Below are 18,166 nucleotides of genomic sequence, written 5' to 3' on the forward strand. Positions count from 1 at the left end.
GTTTAAAAGAGATTAACAGGAGCAAATACCCATGGGCCATGCAGAAGTCTCAACATCCCCAATTATTTACCCAGTTCTAGGCCATATTACAATTGCATGGTATTGGTTTGAAGCACAAACATGATGGGTACTTAAATGATACATTTCTGTAGGTCAGCAAGTTTGATATGCCATAATTGTTGGTTGAACTTCCAAAATTTTGGTCTCTTGAAAAATTGTATTTGGCAGTTGTCTTCATGTCGTATTTCTATAGAAGTTAACCTTTTAGTCATTTTTTACTTGTTTATCCTATCCAGTGTTTTTTCCAAGGAGCTCATGATAGCATACGTGGATGTTTCCACATTTTTTAAATCCTCTTCAGCGGTCTTAAAATTAGATTAGGCTGACCTGACTTGAGTGGGTTTGGCCCTTCAAGCCAAACACTTTTTTGATGTGTCCAGATCCAGCCTTAGGTATTTGTCTACTCAAGGGAAGATTGAAAGGTTCCTTCTCGCTTGCCTCTGTGCCAAATGTTAGAACTTCTGAGCCATCCTGCTTGCTCCTCCAGTTTGCAGGGCCCTGACAAAGGCATTTGCCCATTCCAACACCATACCAACAAGCCATCCACGGCTGGTGTCTCTAGGTCGCTTCCTCTAGTCTAAAGCTATGAAGATCCTTGGTTTTGGACTGGATTACAACAGGGCAGTTCCTGTTCACCCGCCTCATGTTTTACTTCAGCTGCTCCTATATCAGATTTCTCAACCCATTTCTTCCTCCTGCTGTGGCGATCCTTTGAACACTGTTTGGTATTTCCCGACCTCCTCTCTGTAGGCCTTAGACCAGGGATAGAGAACATTTGGCCCTCCAGACGTTGTTGGACTCCGACTCCCATTAGCCGTGGCCACCATGGCCAATGGTCAGGGATGATGGAGCTGTGGTCAAGCCACAACTGAAGGGCCACAGGTTTCTCATACCTACCTGGGACCTTTCATCTTCCTCCTACCAGCCTGTATTCCCAAGTAAAAGAAAGCATGTCAGTTGGTTAGAGTGTGGTGCTGATAACATCAAGGTTGCAGGTTTGATCCCCATATGGGACAGCTGCATATTCCTGCACTGCAGGGAGGTGGACTATATGAACCTTGGGGATCATCTACAACTCTACAATTCTATGATTCAAAATGACTCTGGGAAGTGAAAGCCCCTTTCCCTGTATTATGTCCAGTACAGATGTAAAACTGCCCCAAAAGTAACTATATTTGGGAGTGTACAAAAATGATTGTGTGCTCTCTCCCTCTCTCTAATATCTTCTGTCTCCTTTAATTGTGATTTAGCATTTTAGCTGATAAGGGAGCTCCTGAATCAAGGTTGGAAACCAAAGAATGGGCCAGAGTAATGGGTGTGGGTGTGTGTTATATCAGGGCAACGTAGTTACGCTGTCAGGGCAGCTCTGTCCTGCGATGCCATTAAAATCAAGCAAAAGGACTAAAGGTTCCTAAACCAGACCACCAGCTTACAGGAAATCCACAGGCCTGTTAGCTGGATGTTTGATTGATGAAGACTTGTAGTGTATCACTTTATGCTCTAAGGGCTATACTCTAACGGCTAAATGTGATTTTCATGTTTTATCACTGCCTTTCCGGAAACTCATTAACTGTAAGGTTGTAACACTTTGATTTGAAGGAAGCCTCTTTCCTCCTGACTTGTTCTTGAAGAATTATTGAATGAGTGTGCCACTGGTGCAAGTCTTATCTCAGCCATGAACTCCCCAGGTACTTTTAGACAAGCTCTGAGCCTTTACTTCATCCCCATCTGCAACATGGGGATAGTAAAACTGACCAACCTTGCAGGGATATTGTAATAATTTTTGAGAAGACATATGAAGGGCCATGAATACTCAAAAAGTTCTGTATAAATTCTGTGGGTTTTTGCCCTAATATATATGCTAAAAAGAAAGGGCTGCTCTGTAATTTGTCTCCGAAGGCCTTTGCCATTTCATGAATAATTACTTGACCTTGTTTCAATCTACAAATGTTATTTAACAGCTAATCAAAACATTTGCAAATACTAATATTTGCCACGTAATAGATTTCCACAATATGAGTGTGTGTTTGTGTGCATGCATTTGCACACACATCTTTGTGTACTGGTGAAGAAGGATCCCATTCACATTTCAGCTGTATAGAGAGAATGGACTAAAGGTTTTAGGCTCCTGTTGATTCTCAGAGACAGTATGATCTGTGCCGTAGTGAATGAGTCATGCAGTGAATTGTGGTAATTTAATATTTTAAGATGAAGAGGTGCATTGATTTTTGCAGCAGGTGAAAATAGTGCAGAAGCACTATGTTACATGCATTGGGAGAGGAGGGCAACAATCTAATTTTGGCCTGGTGGCAGTAGTATAGATTTTCCAGCCAACTCAGCAGAAAAGCCATTTTAAGGGCACAGAAAAAGCAGCTGCAGTATTTTCAGCAAGTTGATGCGCAGTTAGAAGTACCTGTGATGGCTAGCAGCAGCCTTCTTATTTTGCTATGCCTGGTCCATCAATTGCAAAGTTGAAGTTTATCTCATCTCTATCTGGATTTATCTTCTTACTCTCTTTAATAAAGTTTCTGGCCTTTCTGAAATCAGAAGCTTGCAAACTGGCTGATCTCTAGGTCTCTTATTTCTGGTAGGTGGAAGTTGCGTGGACAAGTGTGGATTTTCCTCTTCCCTCCTTTAAAACAAGACCTCCCCCCCCCCCAAAAAAAAATACAGCAGTCTGTTTTTGACAGGCGGATCCAGACTTATGCTTCTTCATGTATGACTCTGCAAAATCCAACAGACTGTGCTAAATTACTACAGATGCTTTGATAAGGAGGAGCAATTTTCCTGAGTGAGCATATAGCAGGACTAGCCAAGCCTCACTGCAATGCCTGACTGTGCCGGAACTGGAGTAAAAGCACATCTTTTAGTTCCTTTTTTCCCAAATATGCTTTCTTTATTTTTTTGTCTTTTTTCTATTTCTTTTTCTGAAGAACAAATGCCATTTGTGATCTTATCCAGCGTACTGCCTGCAAAGATATTGGCTTCTTTTTTACCTTTTGCGGAAAAGAAGACATCATTTTGGAATAAAACCAGCAATCTCTGCAAAGGATTTTGAGAGACTTAAAAACATAGTAATCCTGAAAGAAGGAGCAGACAGTCCATGGGTTGTGGCGAGAGATACTACCCTGTTTTTATCACCAGTTTATGCTGAAGGAGAGTTACAAGTGAAGGATCTCTGTTGCAGACTACAATTTCCATCCTGCATGGAGAAATCTACCTCTTCGGTTTTAAACCTATGGCGTGGTTGACTTTGGAATATCTCCCAAATGCTGCCTTTTACCCATTTTTTTGCAAGTTTCTGGATACAGATTTAACATTGTAATTCACTTTTAAACAAGAAGAGACGTATCCTCTGGTGTGAAGCTCTTCACAGTTTGTCAGGATCCAGTTTTCTAATGCCATCTCTCATCATGTCAGATTTCCCCCCCTTTAAGTCTTCATGGATGCACCGTGCCGTAGAACTGGTAAAATCAGACTCTGTTATGCAAAAGCATCACAGAAGGATTTGTTGGTGGGAATCTTGTCGCGGTTATTTTTCAGTGAAGAAAACCTCCTTTTCTGGAACTTGGCTGGTTGCGCCTCTCCTTTGACTCCGGGGATCAGGATGGATAGGGAAATATTCTGAAACTGAGGAGAGCTGGCTGCTGAGTGTCTGTTAATAGCTTGAAAGTAACTGATGAGGAGGATGTGCCTTCAGACCGATTGATTGAATAGCTGCAGTCTTCTCGTGCATTTCCTCCTTGCTCTCTGCAAGCTGTAGCGAGGGGAGGGGGGAGAGTGGGGGAAAACCGGCTTTCTCTTAAGTGGAAGTAGCACGGATCCCAAGGGCTAGGAGGCCAGAAATGGAACTTTAAGCTGCATCTGTCTCCCGAAAGGAGAACAGCGGGAATAAAAAATGCCAGCCGTCGGCGTCATAGTTTACTCCCTTCCTTTTCAATCCCGAAGATAACAATGGACTTTTTCTTAGGATGTGGTTTTCTCTATTCTGTGCTGAGTGTCTGTCAGTTAAGGTGCATTCCTTTAAGCTTAGGTTTGTGAACTGGAAATGGGCAGCAGTTGTGATAAAGGTATCTTATCTATAGTTTTCTCTGTGAAAAAAATGTACATATTGATCCTGTTGTCTTTGTTTAGGCAGATGTTGTGATCACAAAGTCATAGCTTAGGTCATGCTGTCAGAACAAGGAGAAAGTGACCTATTTTTTCTTATCTGCAGTGGTTTTCATATTATGCACCATCAAGTGTGTGAATCTTTTGGTGGCCTTAGGTTACAGTCTTGTTCGTGCATACTTTAGAGGAAGTAATATTTAACTCAAGACTTACTTATGGGTAAACGTGCATAGGTTAGGGCTGTTACTGTCTGAACTATGAATTATGACCATCCCTATGATATCGAACCTCAACCTTTAACAAATTATGTTCAGTGCAGTTTATATCAGGAGCATCTCCTTATTGTGCTTGGCAGAATTAACTCCCTTCATGCCTGAGTACTTTTCAGTTGCAGATAATATGTGTGCTGTAACTTTGCCAAGTAAGTACTGAACAGAGCAGAGTCTTGAATTGCTTGCGATGTTCGCTTTGCAAACGAGAGTAAAGTTTCCATAGCCTGTAAATAGTGAGAAATGTGTCTGCCTGCGGGAAATGGTCTTTCATTTTTCTCACCTTTTCCCCTTCCCCCCTCCAGAGGTCCCAGCAGAGAGGTCTCCTCGCAGACGGAGTATCTCAGGGACAAGCACATCAGACAAAACCAACCCCATGGACCCATCAAATACATCTCCATTTAAAGTGCCGGTAAGTATCCTTTCCTTGGAATGGGAGGGGTCCCAGCTGAAGGTCAGGGTGACTAAAATGGCCTATGAACAAACAGCATTCCTTATCAATTTGGGGTTAAGAATTCAGTAGGCAGCCAAAAGGCAGACGTATTGTCACAAGTTGTCTGATCAATATTTATCTCCTGATAGACCCAAAACTTATCCCTGCCTTTTTTTTAATCCTTGACCCAAAGTCATAAATGTCTTAAACTATATGATAAGGCTTCATGTGGATGGATCTCTGTTATACTGAAATACTTCTGATACCACTATGTTGACTGTATAGTAGATAGCGAAGCTCTTTTCCAAATAAAAAATGTGTAGTTGGCCCAGGTTACACACTTTAGGAAGATGTCTGTTTTTCACCATAAGGTGATGCAGAAAGGACAATCATGAGACCCATACACACCTTTCCATACTTCATCAGAGGGTCTTCTCCAGGTCACCCCACCTAATGAAGTGATGTGGGTGACATCTATGGAGAGGACATTTGGGGGGGTTGCTTTCTGCTTATGAAATGCTCTTCTCAGACAGGGTTGCCTGGTACCTGCACGATGGTATTTTAGATGCAACAACCCATCTGTTCCCTCAGGCCTTTCCATTACAATCCATTGGGTTCTTCAGATTTTTGCTCCTATTCCCTCCCCCCTTACTGAGTTTTATGCTGGTTTTAATTATTTTATTTGTTTTAGCTGCTGTGTGTTACACTGCTTTTAGCTGGAGTTTCTGATGTGATTTATTTTATTTTGGCTTTAGTGGTTTTATTATGAATTGTATTTTGTATTTTATTTTGTGTAAACTGCCTGAAGAGGTTGGTTGGATGAGTAGTACGCAAATCAAATCAAATCAAATCAATAAATGAGGATATCCTGATTTGTGCTGGCCACTCTCATAGATGCTATAAACTTTAAAAATCAGGTTTGCAAAATGTAACCCTTCAATTGCAAAATATATTTGCATTTTGGGTGCATCTCATGGCTAGTATCTGTGTGAAAACTCAGACTCAATGAGGAATGAGACCCTTCATTTGCCCAACTGGGCAAAAGGGCCTTACTTTCACAACAGCAATAAGGGGGGGGGGGAATCTATTCAAAGTGAGCAAAAAAGCAATGTGGATTTCAAAGGCAGAGGAACTTATCATTTCAGGCTTGCGTATTGGCCTTCAGTTTGCACAATGAGCCCTAATATTTGGTTATAAATTACTTGGGTTTTGTAACAATTAATCCCAAAAGCCGGGAATTTCTTCCCATAATTTGTTAACAATTGATGAATCAAAATTGTAGCACAACTGCTATAATATTTATGTAGCTTTTAATAATGATGATGATGATGATGATTATTATTATTACTACTACTAGAAAAGGCGACTCGATTACTGCACAAATCAAGTTAAAGCTGACATGCTTTTTAAAAAGTATACCTTTAAAAAAAAGAAAAATGTAGTCAGCCACAATATTCTGGGCAGTAGTTTTATGATCCACTTACTGGTCTGCAAGAAATAGGCGAAGGGTCCTTTTGTTCACTTAATCCCCCAGCCTGTCTTACTTTCCCAACCTCTTTTTCCTCTCCCTCCTATCTCCATTCCAATTATTAAGAATAGAAATTTTCAGCTGACAATAGTTTCAGTTCTATTAATGTTCTTAACATTAGGCACTTTTAAACTATTATACAAAGCCATCATGGATTGTTTTTAGGAAGAGACTATTTTGAGTTTTGCTTTCATTGAAGTGGATCAGCATTTAATGAGCTTTAGTTATATAATCATTTCAAACCTGGCATAAACTGTATGTTTGAGCATTTCCCTTTTCCTTTTTTTAAAAGTATTAAATGAATGACAGATCTATCCCAAACAGATTAAACACTGCTATGTCAGCATTTAGGTGATCCATGTTATATGCATTGTCAGAGTGAAGAGAGAGAGAGAGTTCACACTGCAGTCATGGGTCCTACTCTTCTTCCTATTTAACCTTTGAGCAACCCTGCCATAATCATTTGTATATTCTGGGATCAATATTGTATAGTTAACACAACAATAATTTATTGAGGCATAGAATCAGCTGCATTTCCTAATCTCTTCACCCAGGGAAATTTGTTTTAGCATGTATTTCCAAATGTTTATTATCAAATACAGTGTTTGACACTTGAGGGCCAAATGACTTGATTTCCATTCACAGAAGTTGCCTGCAAGAACTTGGCCCTTCTGGTTTGATGGGATGGTTTGCTTGCTGCTATTCCAATGATTATCTGTAAAATTAAGCATTGTATGAAAGATAGGCATGTGCTCTTGTGTGTTCTATGGTAACATTTCTGTTTGTCAAGCAGGGTCACCCACAACTACCATGCCACTCTACAAATTCAGTTTGTGCCAAAAGGAAAACATATTTTCCTGTGGTTTGAAGAGCTTTGATGTAAAAAAGAAAAGGATTTCTGACATTCACATTGCAAGGAAGTGCAGTGCCAGTCTTATAGGACTTATAGCAGAAGAAGACTGCAAATAATAAATAAATAAGAAGCTTTCATAGGTGTTTCAGTTGTTGTTGCAGTTGGGTTTCATATTTTGTCAAGTTTGCATTCTAGGCAACAGAGACACGGCGACAGGCAAATGATTTTTAACTCTTTACTCAAGTATTTGGTATAGGATTGGCTCAACTTTTAAACTATTGACTCCATGGAGTAGAGCCCTGTTATAGTAAAGTTATCCTCAAGGAGGAGGAGCACTTGCATGCAAAGCGTATTCAGACTTTCAGATTCGTTTACATTCTCTCATTTCAAAATGTGGTGAACACTGGATTTTCCAGGCAGAGATGTGTAATGGGCTTGGTTTGGCTTGTGAGCTAGCAAGATCTGGGTTCACATTGTAGCTCAGCTCTGAGGTTTATAGAGGAGTCTTTGGTGAGTTCTCTGTGTCCCTGCCAAAGTTTTTTTAGAGAGCTGTTGTGAGGATAAAATGAAATTAACCTGCAGAAATTTGCCCCTGGGTGGGATGGGATAAAAATGTAACAAGCTGAACTTCAACCTCTTCGTGCCCCCACTTCCTGGGTAAAGCATGACATAATGCTCAGAAACAGATTGGCGGTTTGAAAATAAAGGCGTTAGAGATATGTTGCGTTCAGGGAGCGCCTGTGTGTGTGTGTCTTTTAAAAATGCAACCAGGCTATTTTAAAAATTCACTTCTGAATAGAACATTCACATCCAGTACATTTTCCGCAGTTGTCTGTGTAGGAGCCAAACAGTGGCATCCATACAGAGAAGGCGACTAAACTGTACGACTGTTAATAGGCCTTTGTCCAGCGCTTGGAATTTTGATTTACAGTTACATAATGTACTGCAAGTGAAATGTTTCTTTCCTTGTTCTTTTTGGAAGGAACTCTTCAAAGAGCTCTCTGGCTGTTGAGTGTTTGGAATTGCCTGTATTTAGAGGCTGACGGTTAAAATTCAACTTTGCCCTTCAATTTAAATATTTGAGGTTACTATTTTTTACCAACTTACTGCATGATGAATATCCACTGACCAGCTTACAGTGGTGCCCCGCAAGACGAATGCCTCGCAAGACGAAAAACTCGCTAGACGAAAGGTTTTTGCAGGTTTTGAGCTGCTTCGCAAGACGAATTTCCCTATGGGCTTGCTGCGCAAGACGAAAACCTCTTGCGTTTTTTGCAAGTTTGTTTCCTTTTTCTTAACACCGTTAATACAGTTGCAACTTGACTTCGAGGAGCAACTCATAGAACGCGGTGTGGTAGCCTTTTTGAGGTTTTTGGTGATTTTTGAAGCTTTTCCAAAACTTTTCCAACACCGTGCTTCGCAAGACGAAAAATTCGCTAGACAAAAAAACTCGCGGAACGAATTAATTTCGTCTTGCGAGGCACCACTGTATACTTGGCAGTTTATGCTTACAAGGGATGACTCAAGAGTCAGATCCTGACCTCATAAGAGCATAAGAGCCTGCTGGATCATGCCAGTGGCCCATCTAATCAGCATCCTGCTCTCACAGTGATGCCCAGATGCCCACCTGAGCAGAACAGCACTCTCCCCTCCTGTGTTTCTAGCAACTCTCATTCAGAAGCATCCTTCCTAGTAGCCAGGGATAGCTTTCTGCTCCAGGAGGTTGTCTAATCATTTTTTAAGAACCTCAGTGCCAGAGCCTGCCCATTGCCTCATGACTTGCCAGTGGTGCCCCCCTAGCCATGCCATAACCTTTGGGTTGCACTGATGCCAACACCAGCATCTCCTTGATGCCAGGAGACAGAAAAGTCCAGGAATGCTGCAAACAACCCCCCCCCCCCAAGGAAAAGGGCCAGAAGAGGTGTTGAAGGATATTTTAAAAAGAGATTAAAGGCTGATACAGTGGTACCTCGGTTTACGAACGTAATCTGTTCTGGATGTCCGTTCTTAAACCAAAGCTGTTCTTAAACCAAGGCCCGCTTTCTCTAATGAGGCCTCCCACTGCTGGTGCCCTTCCACCTTTTGGCTTCCGTTTGTAGATCGAGGTAAAGTTCGCTATCTGGAACACTGCTTCTGGTTTTGCAAAGTTCATTTACTGAATAGTTTGTAAACAGGGCTGTTCTTAAACTGAGGTACCACTGTATTTCAAAAATATGATAATGATGCACTGGAAATAGAAAGGAAAGGGGTAAGTGAGAAAAGCTGTTTAAGGGGAACGAAGTGAATATAGAAAAGCCAAGGAAATAGCATGAAAAACTGACAGGGTGTTGAGGGGGCGCGCGGGGTGTGTGTAGAGTTAAGTTTGAAAGAATAGGATAAGAAACAACAGGAGATGGATCAAGATACTTTAAGAGGCATGCGGGATTGGAAAGGGGAAAGTGTGAAATGAAAATCATTTTCTACTTGGATCTTTTAGACCAGCAAATTCTACATGAATGATGCTGTTAAGACACCCCCCAAAGCAAATAGCACAAAGGAAGCTGAGCTATGGAACTCCTTCCCACAGGAAACAAAATGGCACAGAATTGAACAATTCCCAAAGATGTGCTGGATGTTGATAGAAAAGGATGCTAGTAGTTTCCTGCTGACTTTGCCAAATTCTGTCTCCCATTTGCCGCCAGATTGACAAAGGCTGGGCAAAGGAATTCCGCTGGTGGTTGGTTGTGAACTTTGAGCACTCCCCACCTTTTGGTCTTGTGCCATCATGAGTAGCATCTGAATAAAAACCTCTGTCGGTCAGTTTGTATTTTGCAGTATGTCTTCAGATATGCTGCGCTGCCATGTACGCAAGAAGTCAGAAGAACCGAAGACATGTTATTTACTTTCTTGTTCCTACAATTTTGTTCTCTACTGTAAATTCACCACAAAATATTCAGATAGTAAGCAGTTTTCTCTGTTTCTTTTGATCGGAACTGCCACAATCTAATGGACCATAACCTTGGGAAATATTTCCTGACATGAAGCATCAATTTTCTTTTGTTAGGCCAGAGCTACTCATTTGTTTCAGCTTAGCATCTTCCTCTTGCTTTGATTTCATGCTTTTCAGATTCATGGCAAGGCTTAGTTTTACAAAGCAGAAAGCAACCTTCTCAAATGAAACTTTCTGGCTTTTGAATTATTTGTGAAGCCGTTCCATGTATTTACTCCAGCTCAGTGACCTTGAAGTTCTGTGCTGTAGGGGGGCTGCTGAACATGAAATATGGAAACAGAAGTACTGTTTCTGGGGGACAGGAGGCGGGCAGGTGTGGAGGATTCCCTGGTCCTGAATGGGGTAACTGTGCCCCTGAAGTCATTTTGGACTCACAGCTGTCCTTGGAGGCGCAGGTTAAATCCGTGTCCAGGGCAGCTGTTTACCAGCTCCATCTGGTACGCAGGCTGAGACCCTATCTGCCTGCGGACTGTCTCACCAGAGTGGTGCATGCTCTGGTTATCTCCCGCCTGGATTACTGCAATGCGCTCTACGTGGGGCTACCCTTGAAGGTGACCCGGAAACTACAACTAATCCAGAATGCAGCAGCCAGACTGGTGACTGGGAACGGCCGCCGAGACCATATAACACCGGTCTCGAAAGACCTACATTGGCTCCCAGTACGTTTCCGAGCACAATTCAAAGTGTTGGTGCTGACCTTTAAAGCCCTAAACGGCCTCGGTCCTGTATATCTGAAGGAGTGTCTCCACCTCCATCGTTCTACCCGGACACTGAGGTCCAACGCTGAGGGCCTTCGGGCGGTTCCCTCGTGGAGAGAAGCCAAGTTACAGGGAACCAGGCAGAGGGCCTTCTCGGTAGTGGCGCCCGCCCTGTGGAACGCCCTCCCACCAGATGTCAAAGAGAACAACAACTACCAGACTTTTAGAAGACATCTGAAGGCAGCCCTGTTTAGGGAAGCTTTTAATGTTTGATGTATCACAGTATTTTAATATTCGTTTGGAAGCCGCCCAGAGTGGGTGGGGAAACCCAGCCAGATGGGCGGGGTATAAATAATAAATTATTATTATTATTATAAATCTTGTTATTGTCTCATAGATCAGCAAAACCTTCCACCTTCTTTGTGACATACCTTTCAATGTATGAGCAAACGGTGCACGTGTACCTTAATTTTGCATGTTGGAATGATGCTGATAATTGTATGTCTATGCTGCCTTGCTCACTGAACCCAACATTCTTTTTTCTCTCTTCTGTGCATTTTTTCATAATTTCCTTTGCTGTAAAACCTTTCCTACCTGTGTAAAATAACCCCCCCCGGGGGGGGTAGCTGACTTCCTTTAATAAATCCTATTTGTTACAACCCTTCAGATTCTTAAAAGTCTCCGCTTCTTTTGAGAACAGAGCTAATGGTTTTTGTTAACGTCCTTTAAATGTTTTACCACTAAAGTCTGCAGTTTATACTGAGTTTTTGGGGTGCCAAGTTATGAAGAGAACCAGCGATCACTTCTCTGATTGCCTGGTAAGGCAACTGCAGTTTTTAAAATAAAGTTATTGAATAGCCATACCAGCAGGAGCTTAACATCACTTTGCATTTTTGAAATACCTTGAGGCGTAAAAGTCATACAGGAATGCAGTGTTAAGCTGACACATTTTGCCTGTCTCTTAAACCTCTTTCTGCAATGATATCCATAATGCAGGAGTTACCAGTGTGACACCTGTGGGTTTCCATGGCCCCACAGAGGCCGTCCTTGGTATCCATGGGGGTCACATCTCCCCCCTGAAATTAGGCTTGAAATAAGTTTTTTTTTTTATTGTAGCCAACAGAATAGGTTGTGGTGTGTGGCTGGTTGTAGTGTGAGTGTGTAGTGCCTATGGCAGTACAGTTGGTCCCTTACCTTTCCCGCCCCGACCTGGCCACAGTGATCCATGCGACGATCATCTCCAGGCTTGACTACTGTAATTCGCTCTACGCGGGGCTGCCCTTGAAGCTGTCCCAGAAACTCCAGCGGGTGCAGAATGCTGCAGCGAGGCTCCTCACAGGGTCTCTGCCATGGGAGCATATTCACCCAGTGCTTTTCCAGCTGCACTGGCTCCCGGTGGAGTACAGGGTCAGATTTAAGGTGCTGCTTTTGACCTTTAAAGCCCTTCACGGCCTAGGACCCTCATACCTACGGGACCGCCTCTCCCGGTATGCCCCACGGAGAGCCTCAAGGTCCATAAATAACAACACCCTAGTGGTCCCGGGCCCTAAGGAAGTTAGATTGGCTTCCAGCAGAGCCAGGGCCTTTTCAGCACTGGCTCCGGCCTGGTGGAACGCTCTGTCTCATGAGACCAAGGCCCTGTGGGATCTGATTTCTTTCCGCAGACAGAGTTGTTCCGCCTGGCCTTTGGCTTGGAGCCAATTTGATTCCCTCCCTCTCTTTCTTTTTTATTTTCCTTCTCCTCCTGCGATGAGGCTACATTTTAATATTTTAATGTTTCAATATTCTAATGTTGTATTTTAATTTTGTTTTTAAGTTGTAATCATTCATCTTGTTTTTATTATTGCTTGTTAGCCGCCCTGAACCTGGTGTTGGCTGGGGAGGGCAGAGTATAATATAAATTATTATTATTATTATTATTATTATTATTATTATTATTATTATTATGGCAGTTTCCCTGGTTTGTGAATGGGCCCATGTGTCCAGAAAGGTAAGGTTGACAACCCCAGTATAGTGTGTAACCAAAAATAGGTTTTGTAACTGAAAAAAGTTTTCACCCCAGAACCCGTTTTCAGTGCCAGAGAGCCAATCTTCCATTTGCATCTTAGCAAGTATTTTCCAGACTCCTCGATAGGTTTCCAGAATGCCTCTAAGCATGTGCAGAATACCCTACGGCACACTAAATTCACAGTAGCTAGTTCCCACATATTTAATATCAGGGAACAGACTTTGGAGGAAATTAATGGAAGCCATGAACTTTTTTTGGCGCTGCGTCTTAAGCACTTACCTGGTAGTGCAACTATAGCTGGGGTTAAGCTGTTAGTATTCTGGGCCCAATAATATCTGCTTAAAATTTACCTAGATGCAAACAATTTTGCATTCTGACCTGATCCTTCCTCACAATAAACATATGCGTACGTATTTTTAAACCTGGTTAAAGCTACTGAAATTATTATTCCAATTTAAATAACGTGTAATCTTTTTTATGATGAATCATTTGTATCTCAGATACCTTACCTGCATTTTACAGGATGATTATGTGCTACATGACAACGAAAATTCTATTCTTGTTATGCAGTGACCCTGCTGCGCTGTAGGAGAATAGTAACATCATGTTTTCCTTTGGCTTATGTATTATGAAACAGGGTGAAGTGGGGCTCAGCTGTTACTTCTCTTCCTAAGCTGCATTTTAATTTGTTTTACTCTTCCTTTGTGCACAGATACATCCCCCTCTCCCTTTTCTATTAGATGAAAATGAAAGATAGAATGAAATATAATTGTAGTGTTTTTCTTTGCTGTTTCTATCCTGCCCTTCTGAAACTTATACAGCCTCCCTTTCTTCTTTGCCTCTGTGCATTGAACAGGCATGTTCCAAAAAGATGCTCACACTGCTTTCTCGTAACCGCTTTCTAGTTACCTTTTTATAAACTTCGAGTTAAGTTGTTGCATATCAGTATATGTCCATAATTCTTCTCCTTTTGTCTAAATATGCTACCATACAGGTGTACCTGGTGAGTTCCATCTGCTTCAATTTGCCTGATCAGCTAGTTTTGCTAGATGCCTCCTGTTTTCCCCCTTTAGTTTTGTAGAACCCAAGAAAGTTGCCACTGAGTGGATTTCTTTACCTTGCAATTTGTCCTTCTATTAAAGTGGGAGCGGGTGGCGCTGTGGTTTAAACCACTGAGGCTCTTGGGCTTGCTGATCAGAAGGTCGGCAGTTCAAAGTTGCTCTGTCCTAGCTCCTGCCAACCTAGCAGTTCGAAAGCACACCAGTGCAAGTAGATAAATAGGTACCGCTGCGGCGGGAAGGTAAATGACATTTCCATGCACTCTGGTTTCCATCACAGTGTCCCATTGCACCAGAAGCGGTTTAGTCTTGCTGGCCACGTGACCCGGAAAGCTGTCTGCGGACAAACGCCGGCCCCCTCGGCCTGAAACGAGATGAGCGCCGCAACCCCATAGTTGCCTTTGACTGTACTGAACCATCCAGGGGTCCTTCACTTTTACCTCTATTTAAGCAGGGCATATCTCTGTACCTTCTTATTTCTGGTCCCCAGGTTCATTTCCTTGCAAAGTAGTTACTCTCTCCCCCCCTGCCCTATTCTATAGCGTTCACCTCTCAGTGGCATCTTCTGAAAAAAGAATTCTCCTTCTCCAGCATGCACGCTCTGAGACCAAATAATTGTCTACGTTGTAGTGGCTTTGGTTATTCTGGCATCCTGCTATTTTTATTGTCATTGTTTCTTGGTTTATTATTTGGTTTACTGGTGTCTTACAGTTTGAAGAAGACACATAAAAATTATATTTAATGAGGCAGGATAGAAATATATTAGTTTTTTAAAAATGCGGGGGGGGGGGATAATGTTACTGCCGTCACCAGCCCAGGGATTTAATGAGCATCAGCTTTGTGGAGACATAGCCCATCTCATGGGAGTTTTAGAGAGAGTTCTTGCTGGTGTATAGGACCTGTTTCATCTGGATTTGGGATGCCCCTGACCATAGACAGCTTGCAAGCCGATTACAGTTCAATCCAACGCATTTCCACCAGGAAGTAAGCTTTGTTGAGTTCAATCGTGCTTAGGTAAATTGTACCCATAGAAATTGGTCCCAGGTAAGCATACGCACAATTATTGCAGCCTTAGTTAATTTTTAGTGCACCTGCTGGCACGTTTTGTTGCTGTGGAAGGCTTTTTAAAAAAAAATTATTGCTGAAGAGCAAATTTACAGAGTCATACCACAAGAGAAAGTCAGTTTTCCATTTCCGTGCTTCAAGTATCTTGATTAGGCATGTTCAAGGTTATCTAAAGCTTATGCATTTGAATCAAAATTAGTATAGTGGCTAAAATTGAGGTTGGGATTTTGCTTCTGCTATACATCTGCCGGGCAGTTTTAGGAAAGCCCCTCTTTCTTGGCCTCAGACCCTACCCTACTGTTATTGTACTCTAAAGTACAATATTAAAACTAAGCCTAGCATCATCAAATAATCATAAGAAAAATAATATTCCTTGCTGTCACCTTGTTCATACAGCCTCACGTGTACCTTGACCTTCCCTTGCATAAATGTCTTTGTTATTCTAGTCTGCTTGCAACACTTGGCTCAAGAGAGAGCCTAAAGCATGTATTGATTATCTGTTTTTTAATGGCACTTTTCAAAGTCTGCACTAAAATGTCCAGTGAACTGGGTTGATTTTTGATGCTATGCACAGCTACATAAACACTGCTCTTAACAAAGCTGCCATTTCATTTTTAGGAAACCCTACTTCAGCATTATTGTTCTTTCCACCAGCATTTTTGACAAAGAGATCAACAGCTCTCTGTTCTCAAATGAGCTGAATTTTTTATTACTCATTTCTTCATTGTTTTGCCCCATTTTCCTACGTAAAGCTTCCTCAGAGTGAGTTACAGTAACAACATGCTTTTGAAACTATATTAATTAAAGCAAAATAATTTAAAATGCTTAAAGCAAACAGAACTATCTGGGGCATCCATTGAAAACTTTAAAGTTTTAATTTATCATGATTTGAAAGTAAGGTTTCTGTTTTCTTCACTTGATAGCAAGTAGGCATCTAGTGGAATTAGCTTTTAGTAGTGTTGAAACTCGCAATCTGTAAACAGAAGCCCTGCTAATAAGCAACAAATAATTAAATTAGTCAAATCCTCCTTGCTATACTAATCTTTCTACATTAAAAGTAAAGACAATTTCATTCAGATATCATTACTGAGGCTATGAAGCTTATTGTTTTTCCAACCAAGTACAAGGTGTACATGTAAACACTGATGGCAAGATTTTTATTTCTCTCATAAAATTCATATATTGCTTGATGGTAAAAACAAAGCAAAAGCTCAAAGCAGCTTTCCCTTTTCTATGATGATGATGATACCACCCTTCATCCAAAGTTTTCAGGGCGGTTCACAAGACAAAAAAACCGGTTTGTAACATCTTCTTGTCTGATGCACGAGTTTTTTTTACTGAAATCAGGAGAGTAAGCACATGCTTAATAATAATAATAATAATTTATTTATTCATGTGAAAGCTTTCTTGTGTGAAACTGTTTTGTTCAGGTGTGTGACTATGGTAGGTAGCAAAAATGGAAATATTAAATATGGCCTTCTGATAGTTTACAATAACATGTTAAATTGCAAGTGCTCATACGTTTAGTTCAATATTTCAAAAAGGTATCTGTGCCGAGGTTTGATGAGACATACATTAATTTAAATATAATCGATAAATTGGGGCAGGATCGCTGACTTGCTTCCTGCTCCATCAGACTTCCAGTTAGCATCACTTGGAGTTTATGCCACCCTGAGTGTTTCTGCATACATTTATAGTTTACTTGCGTTTAATTAAAAGGCACACATTACCGCATCAATTATTTTAGGTGTTTGCTGTGGCCTTGTTGTTGACAGGAAGCGCTTGTTTCCCTGGGGTTCCTCCTTAGTGACTTTAAAACACAGTGTACTCTCTACCTTTTCCATTGGACTGTCTGGATTTGTGCCTGGAGCACAAGGTGAGGCCTGTCTGTCTGATTGCCATTTGTCTTAGTTATGTTGGGATGAATTTAGACTGTGAGTTGAGGAACCTCCCTGTGGCCTTCATAGTGGAATATTTTCTGACAAATAATTCCTTTCACGATTACCAAGTTGATCATGACTCAACAACAGGTTTCCTTTACAAAGAAATCATAATTTGAATTGATTCACTTCTGTGCCTTTTTCTTTTAGGGCTTCTTCAGTAAACGGCTTAAAGGGTCCATCAAAAGAACGAAGAGCCAGTCAAAATTGGATAGGAATACCAGCTTCCGTCTTCCATCCCTTCGACCCACTGAGGACAGGTAAGAACCGTCATGGAGGGTCGCTCCTCTTCCCTTCCAGACATTTGGCAAGTTGCATTAATCTGTGGATATGCTCATATTGTGTATGAAACCAGGAAGTCACACTTAAAACAAAGGTTACTTATCTTGTTGTTTTCAAAATATTTGGCATAGGTTGCAATTCACAACCCACTTACACTACTTACAGCCCCATTTAAAAATCAGTGTTCTTCTTTGTAGTAGTAGTAGTAATAAAATAATAATAATAATAATAATAATAATAATAATAATAATAATAATAATATATTATTATTATTTATACCCCGCCCATCTGGCTGAGTTTCCCCAGCCACTCTGGGCAGCTCCCAATCGAGTGTTAAAAACTTGTAGTCTCTCTGCATCTGGTTTCTGTGCCTGTGCAAAGCTTATTTATAACAGGGATCAGCAAATCTTTTCAGCAGGGGGCTGGTCCACTGGTCCTCAGACCTTGTGGGGGGCCGGACTATATTTTGAAAAAAACATTAACATGAACGGATTCCTATGCCCCACAAATAACCCAGAGATGCATTTTAAATAAAAGCACACTTTCTACTCATGTAAAAACATGCTGATTCCTGGGCTGGATTTAGAAGACGATTGGGCAGGATCCGGCTTCTGGGCCTTAGTTTGCCTACCCATGATTTATAACATCCCAGAGCTGAACAGCTTTGGCAGGAAGCCTGACTGGTGCACATGCTCAATGGGTGTGGCTCCATGTTTCCATTCGGTTCCTTTCAACTACAGTGGTGCCCCGCAAGACGAACGCCTCGCAAGACGGAAAACCCGCTAGACGAAAGGGTTTTCCGTTTTGGAGGCACTTCGCAAAACGAATTTCCCTATGGGCTTGCTTCGCAAGACGACAGCCCATAGGGAAATC

The 18,166-nt window shown here is 41.5% G+C and overlaps 1 protein-coding gene across 14 annotated transcripts in view; it reads left to right on the forward strand.

The window, feature by feature from the left end:
• Positions 1 to 18,166, forward strand: part of RASAL2 (RAS protein activator like 2) — a 236,858-nt gene that overhangs the window by 154,861 nt on the left and 63,831 nt on the right. For 12 of the 14 annotated variants that reach the window (XM_082229010.1, XM_082229011.1, XM_082229012.1 and 9 more), the window contains 2 exons: positions 4,745 to 4,851; positions 17,162 to 17,271. In XM_082229010.1, coding sequence (XP_082085136.1) covers positions 4,745 to 4,851; positions 17,162 to 17,271 — 217 coding nt within the window. Of the gene's footprint in view, positions 1 to 4,093; positions 4,131 to 4,554; positions 4,592 to 4,744; positions 4,852 to 17,161; positions 17,272 to 18,166 lie in introns of those variants that run through there. The other 2 variants (XM_082229002.1, XM_082229013.1) reach the window with 2 other exon arrangements.

This window comes from Podarcis vaucheri, assembly GCF_965113315.1.
Source record: "Podarcis vaucheri genome assembly, chromosome: 6".
Taxonomy (NCBI): Eukaryota; Metazoa; Chordata; class Lepidosauria; order Squamata; family Lacertidae; genus Podarcis; species Podarcis vaucheri.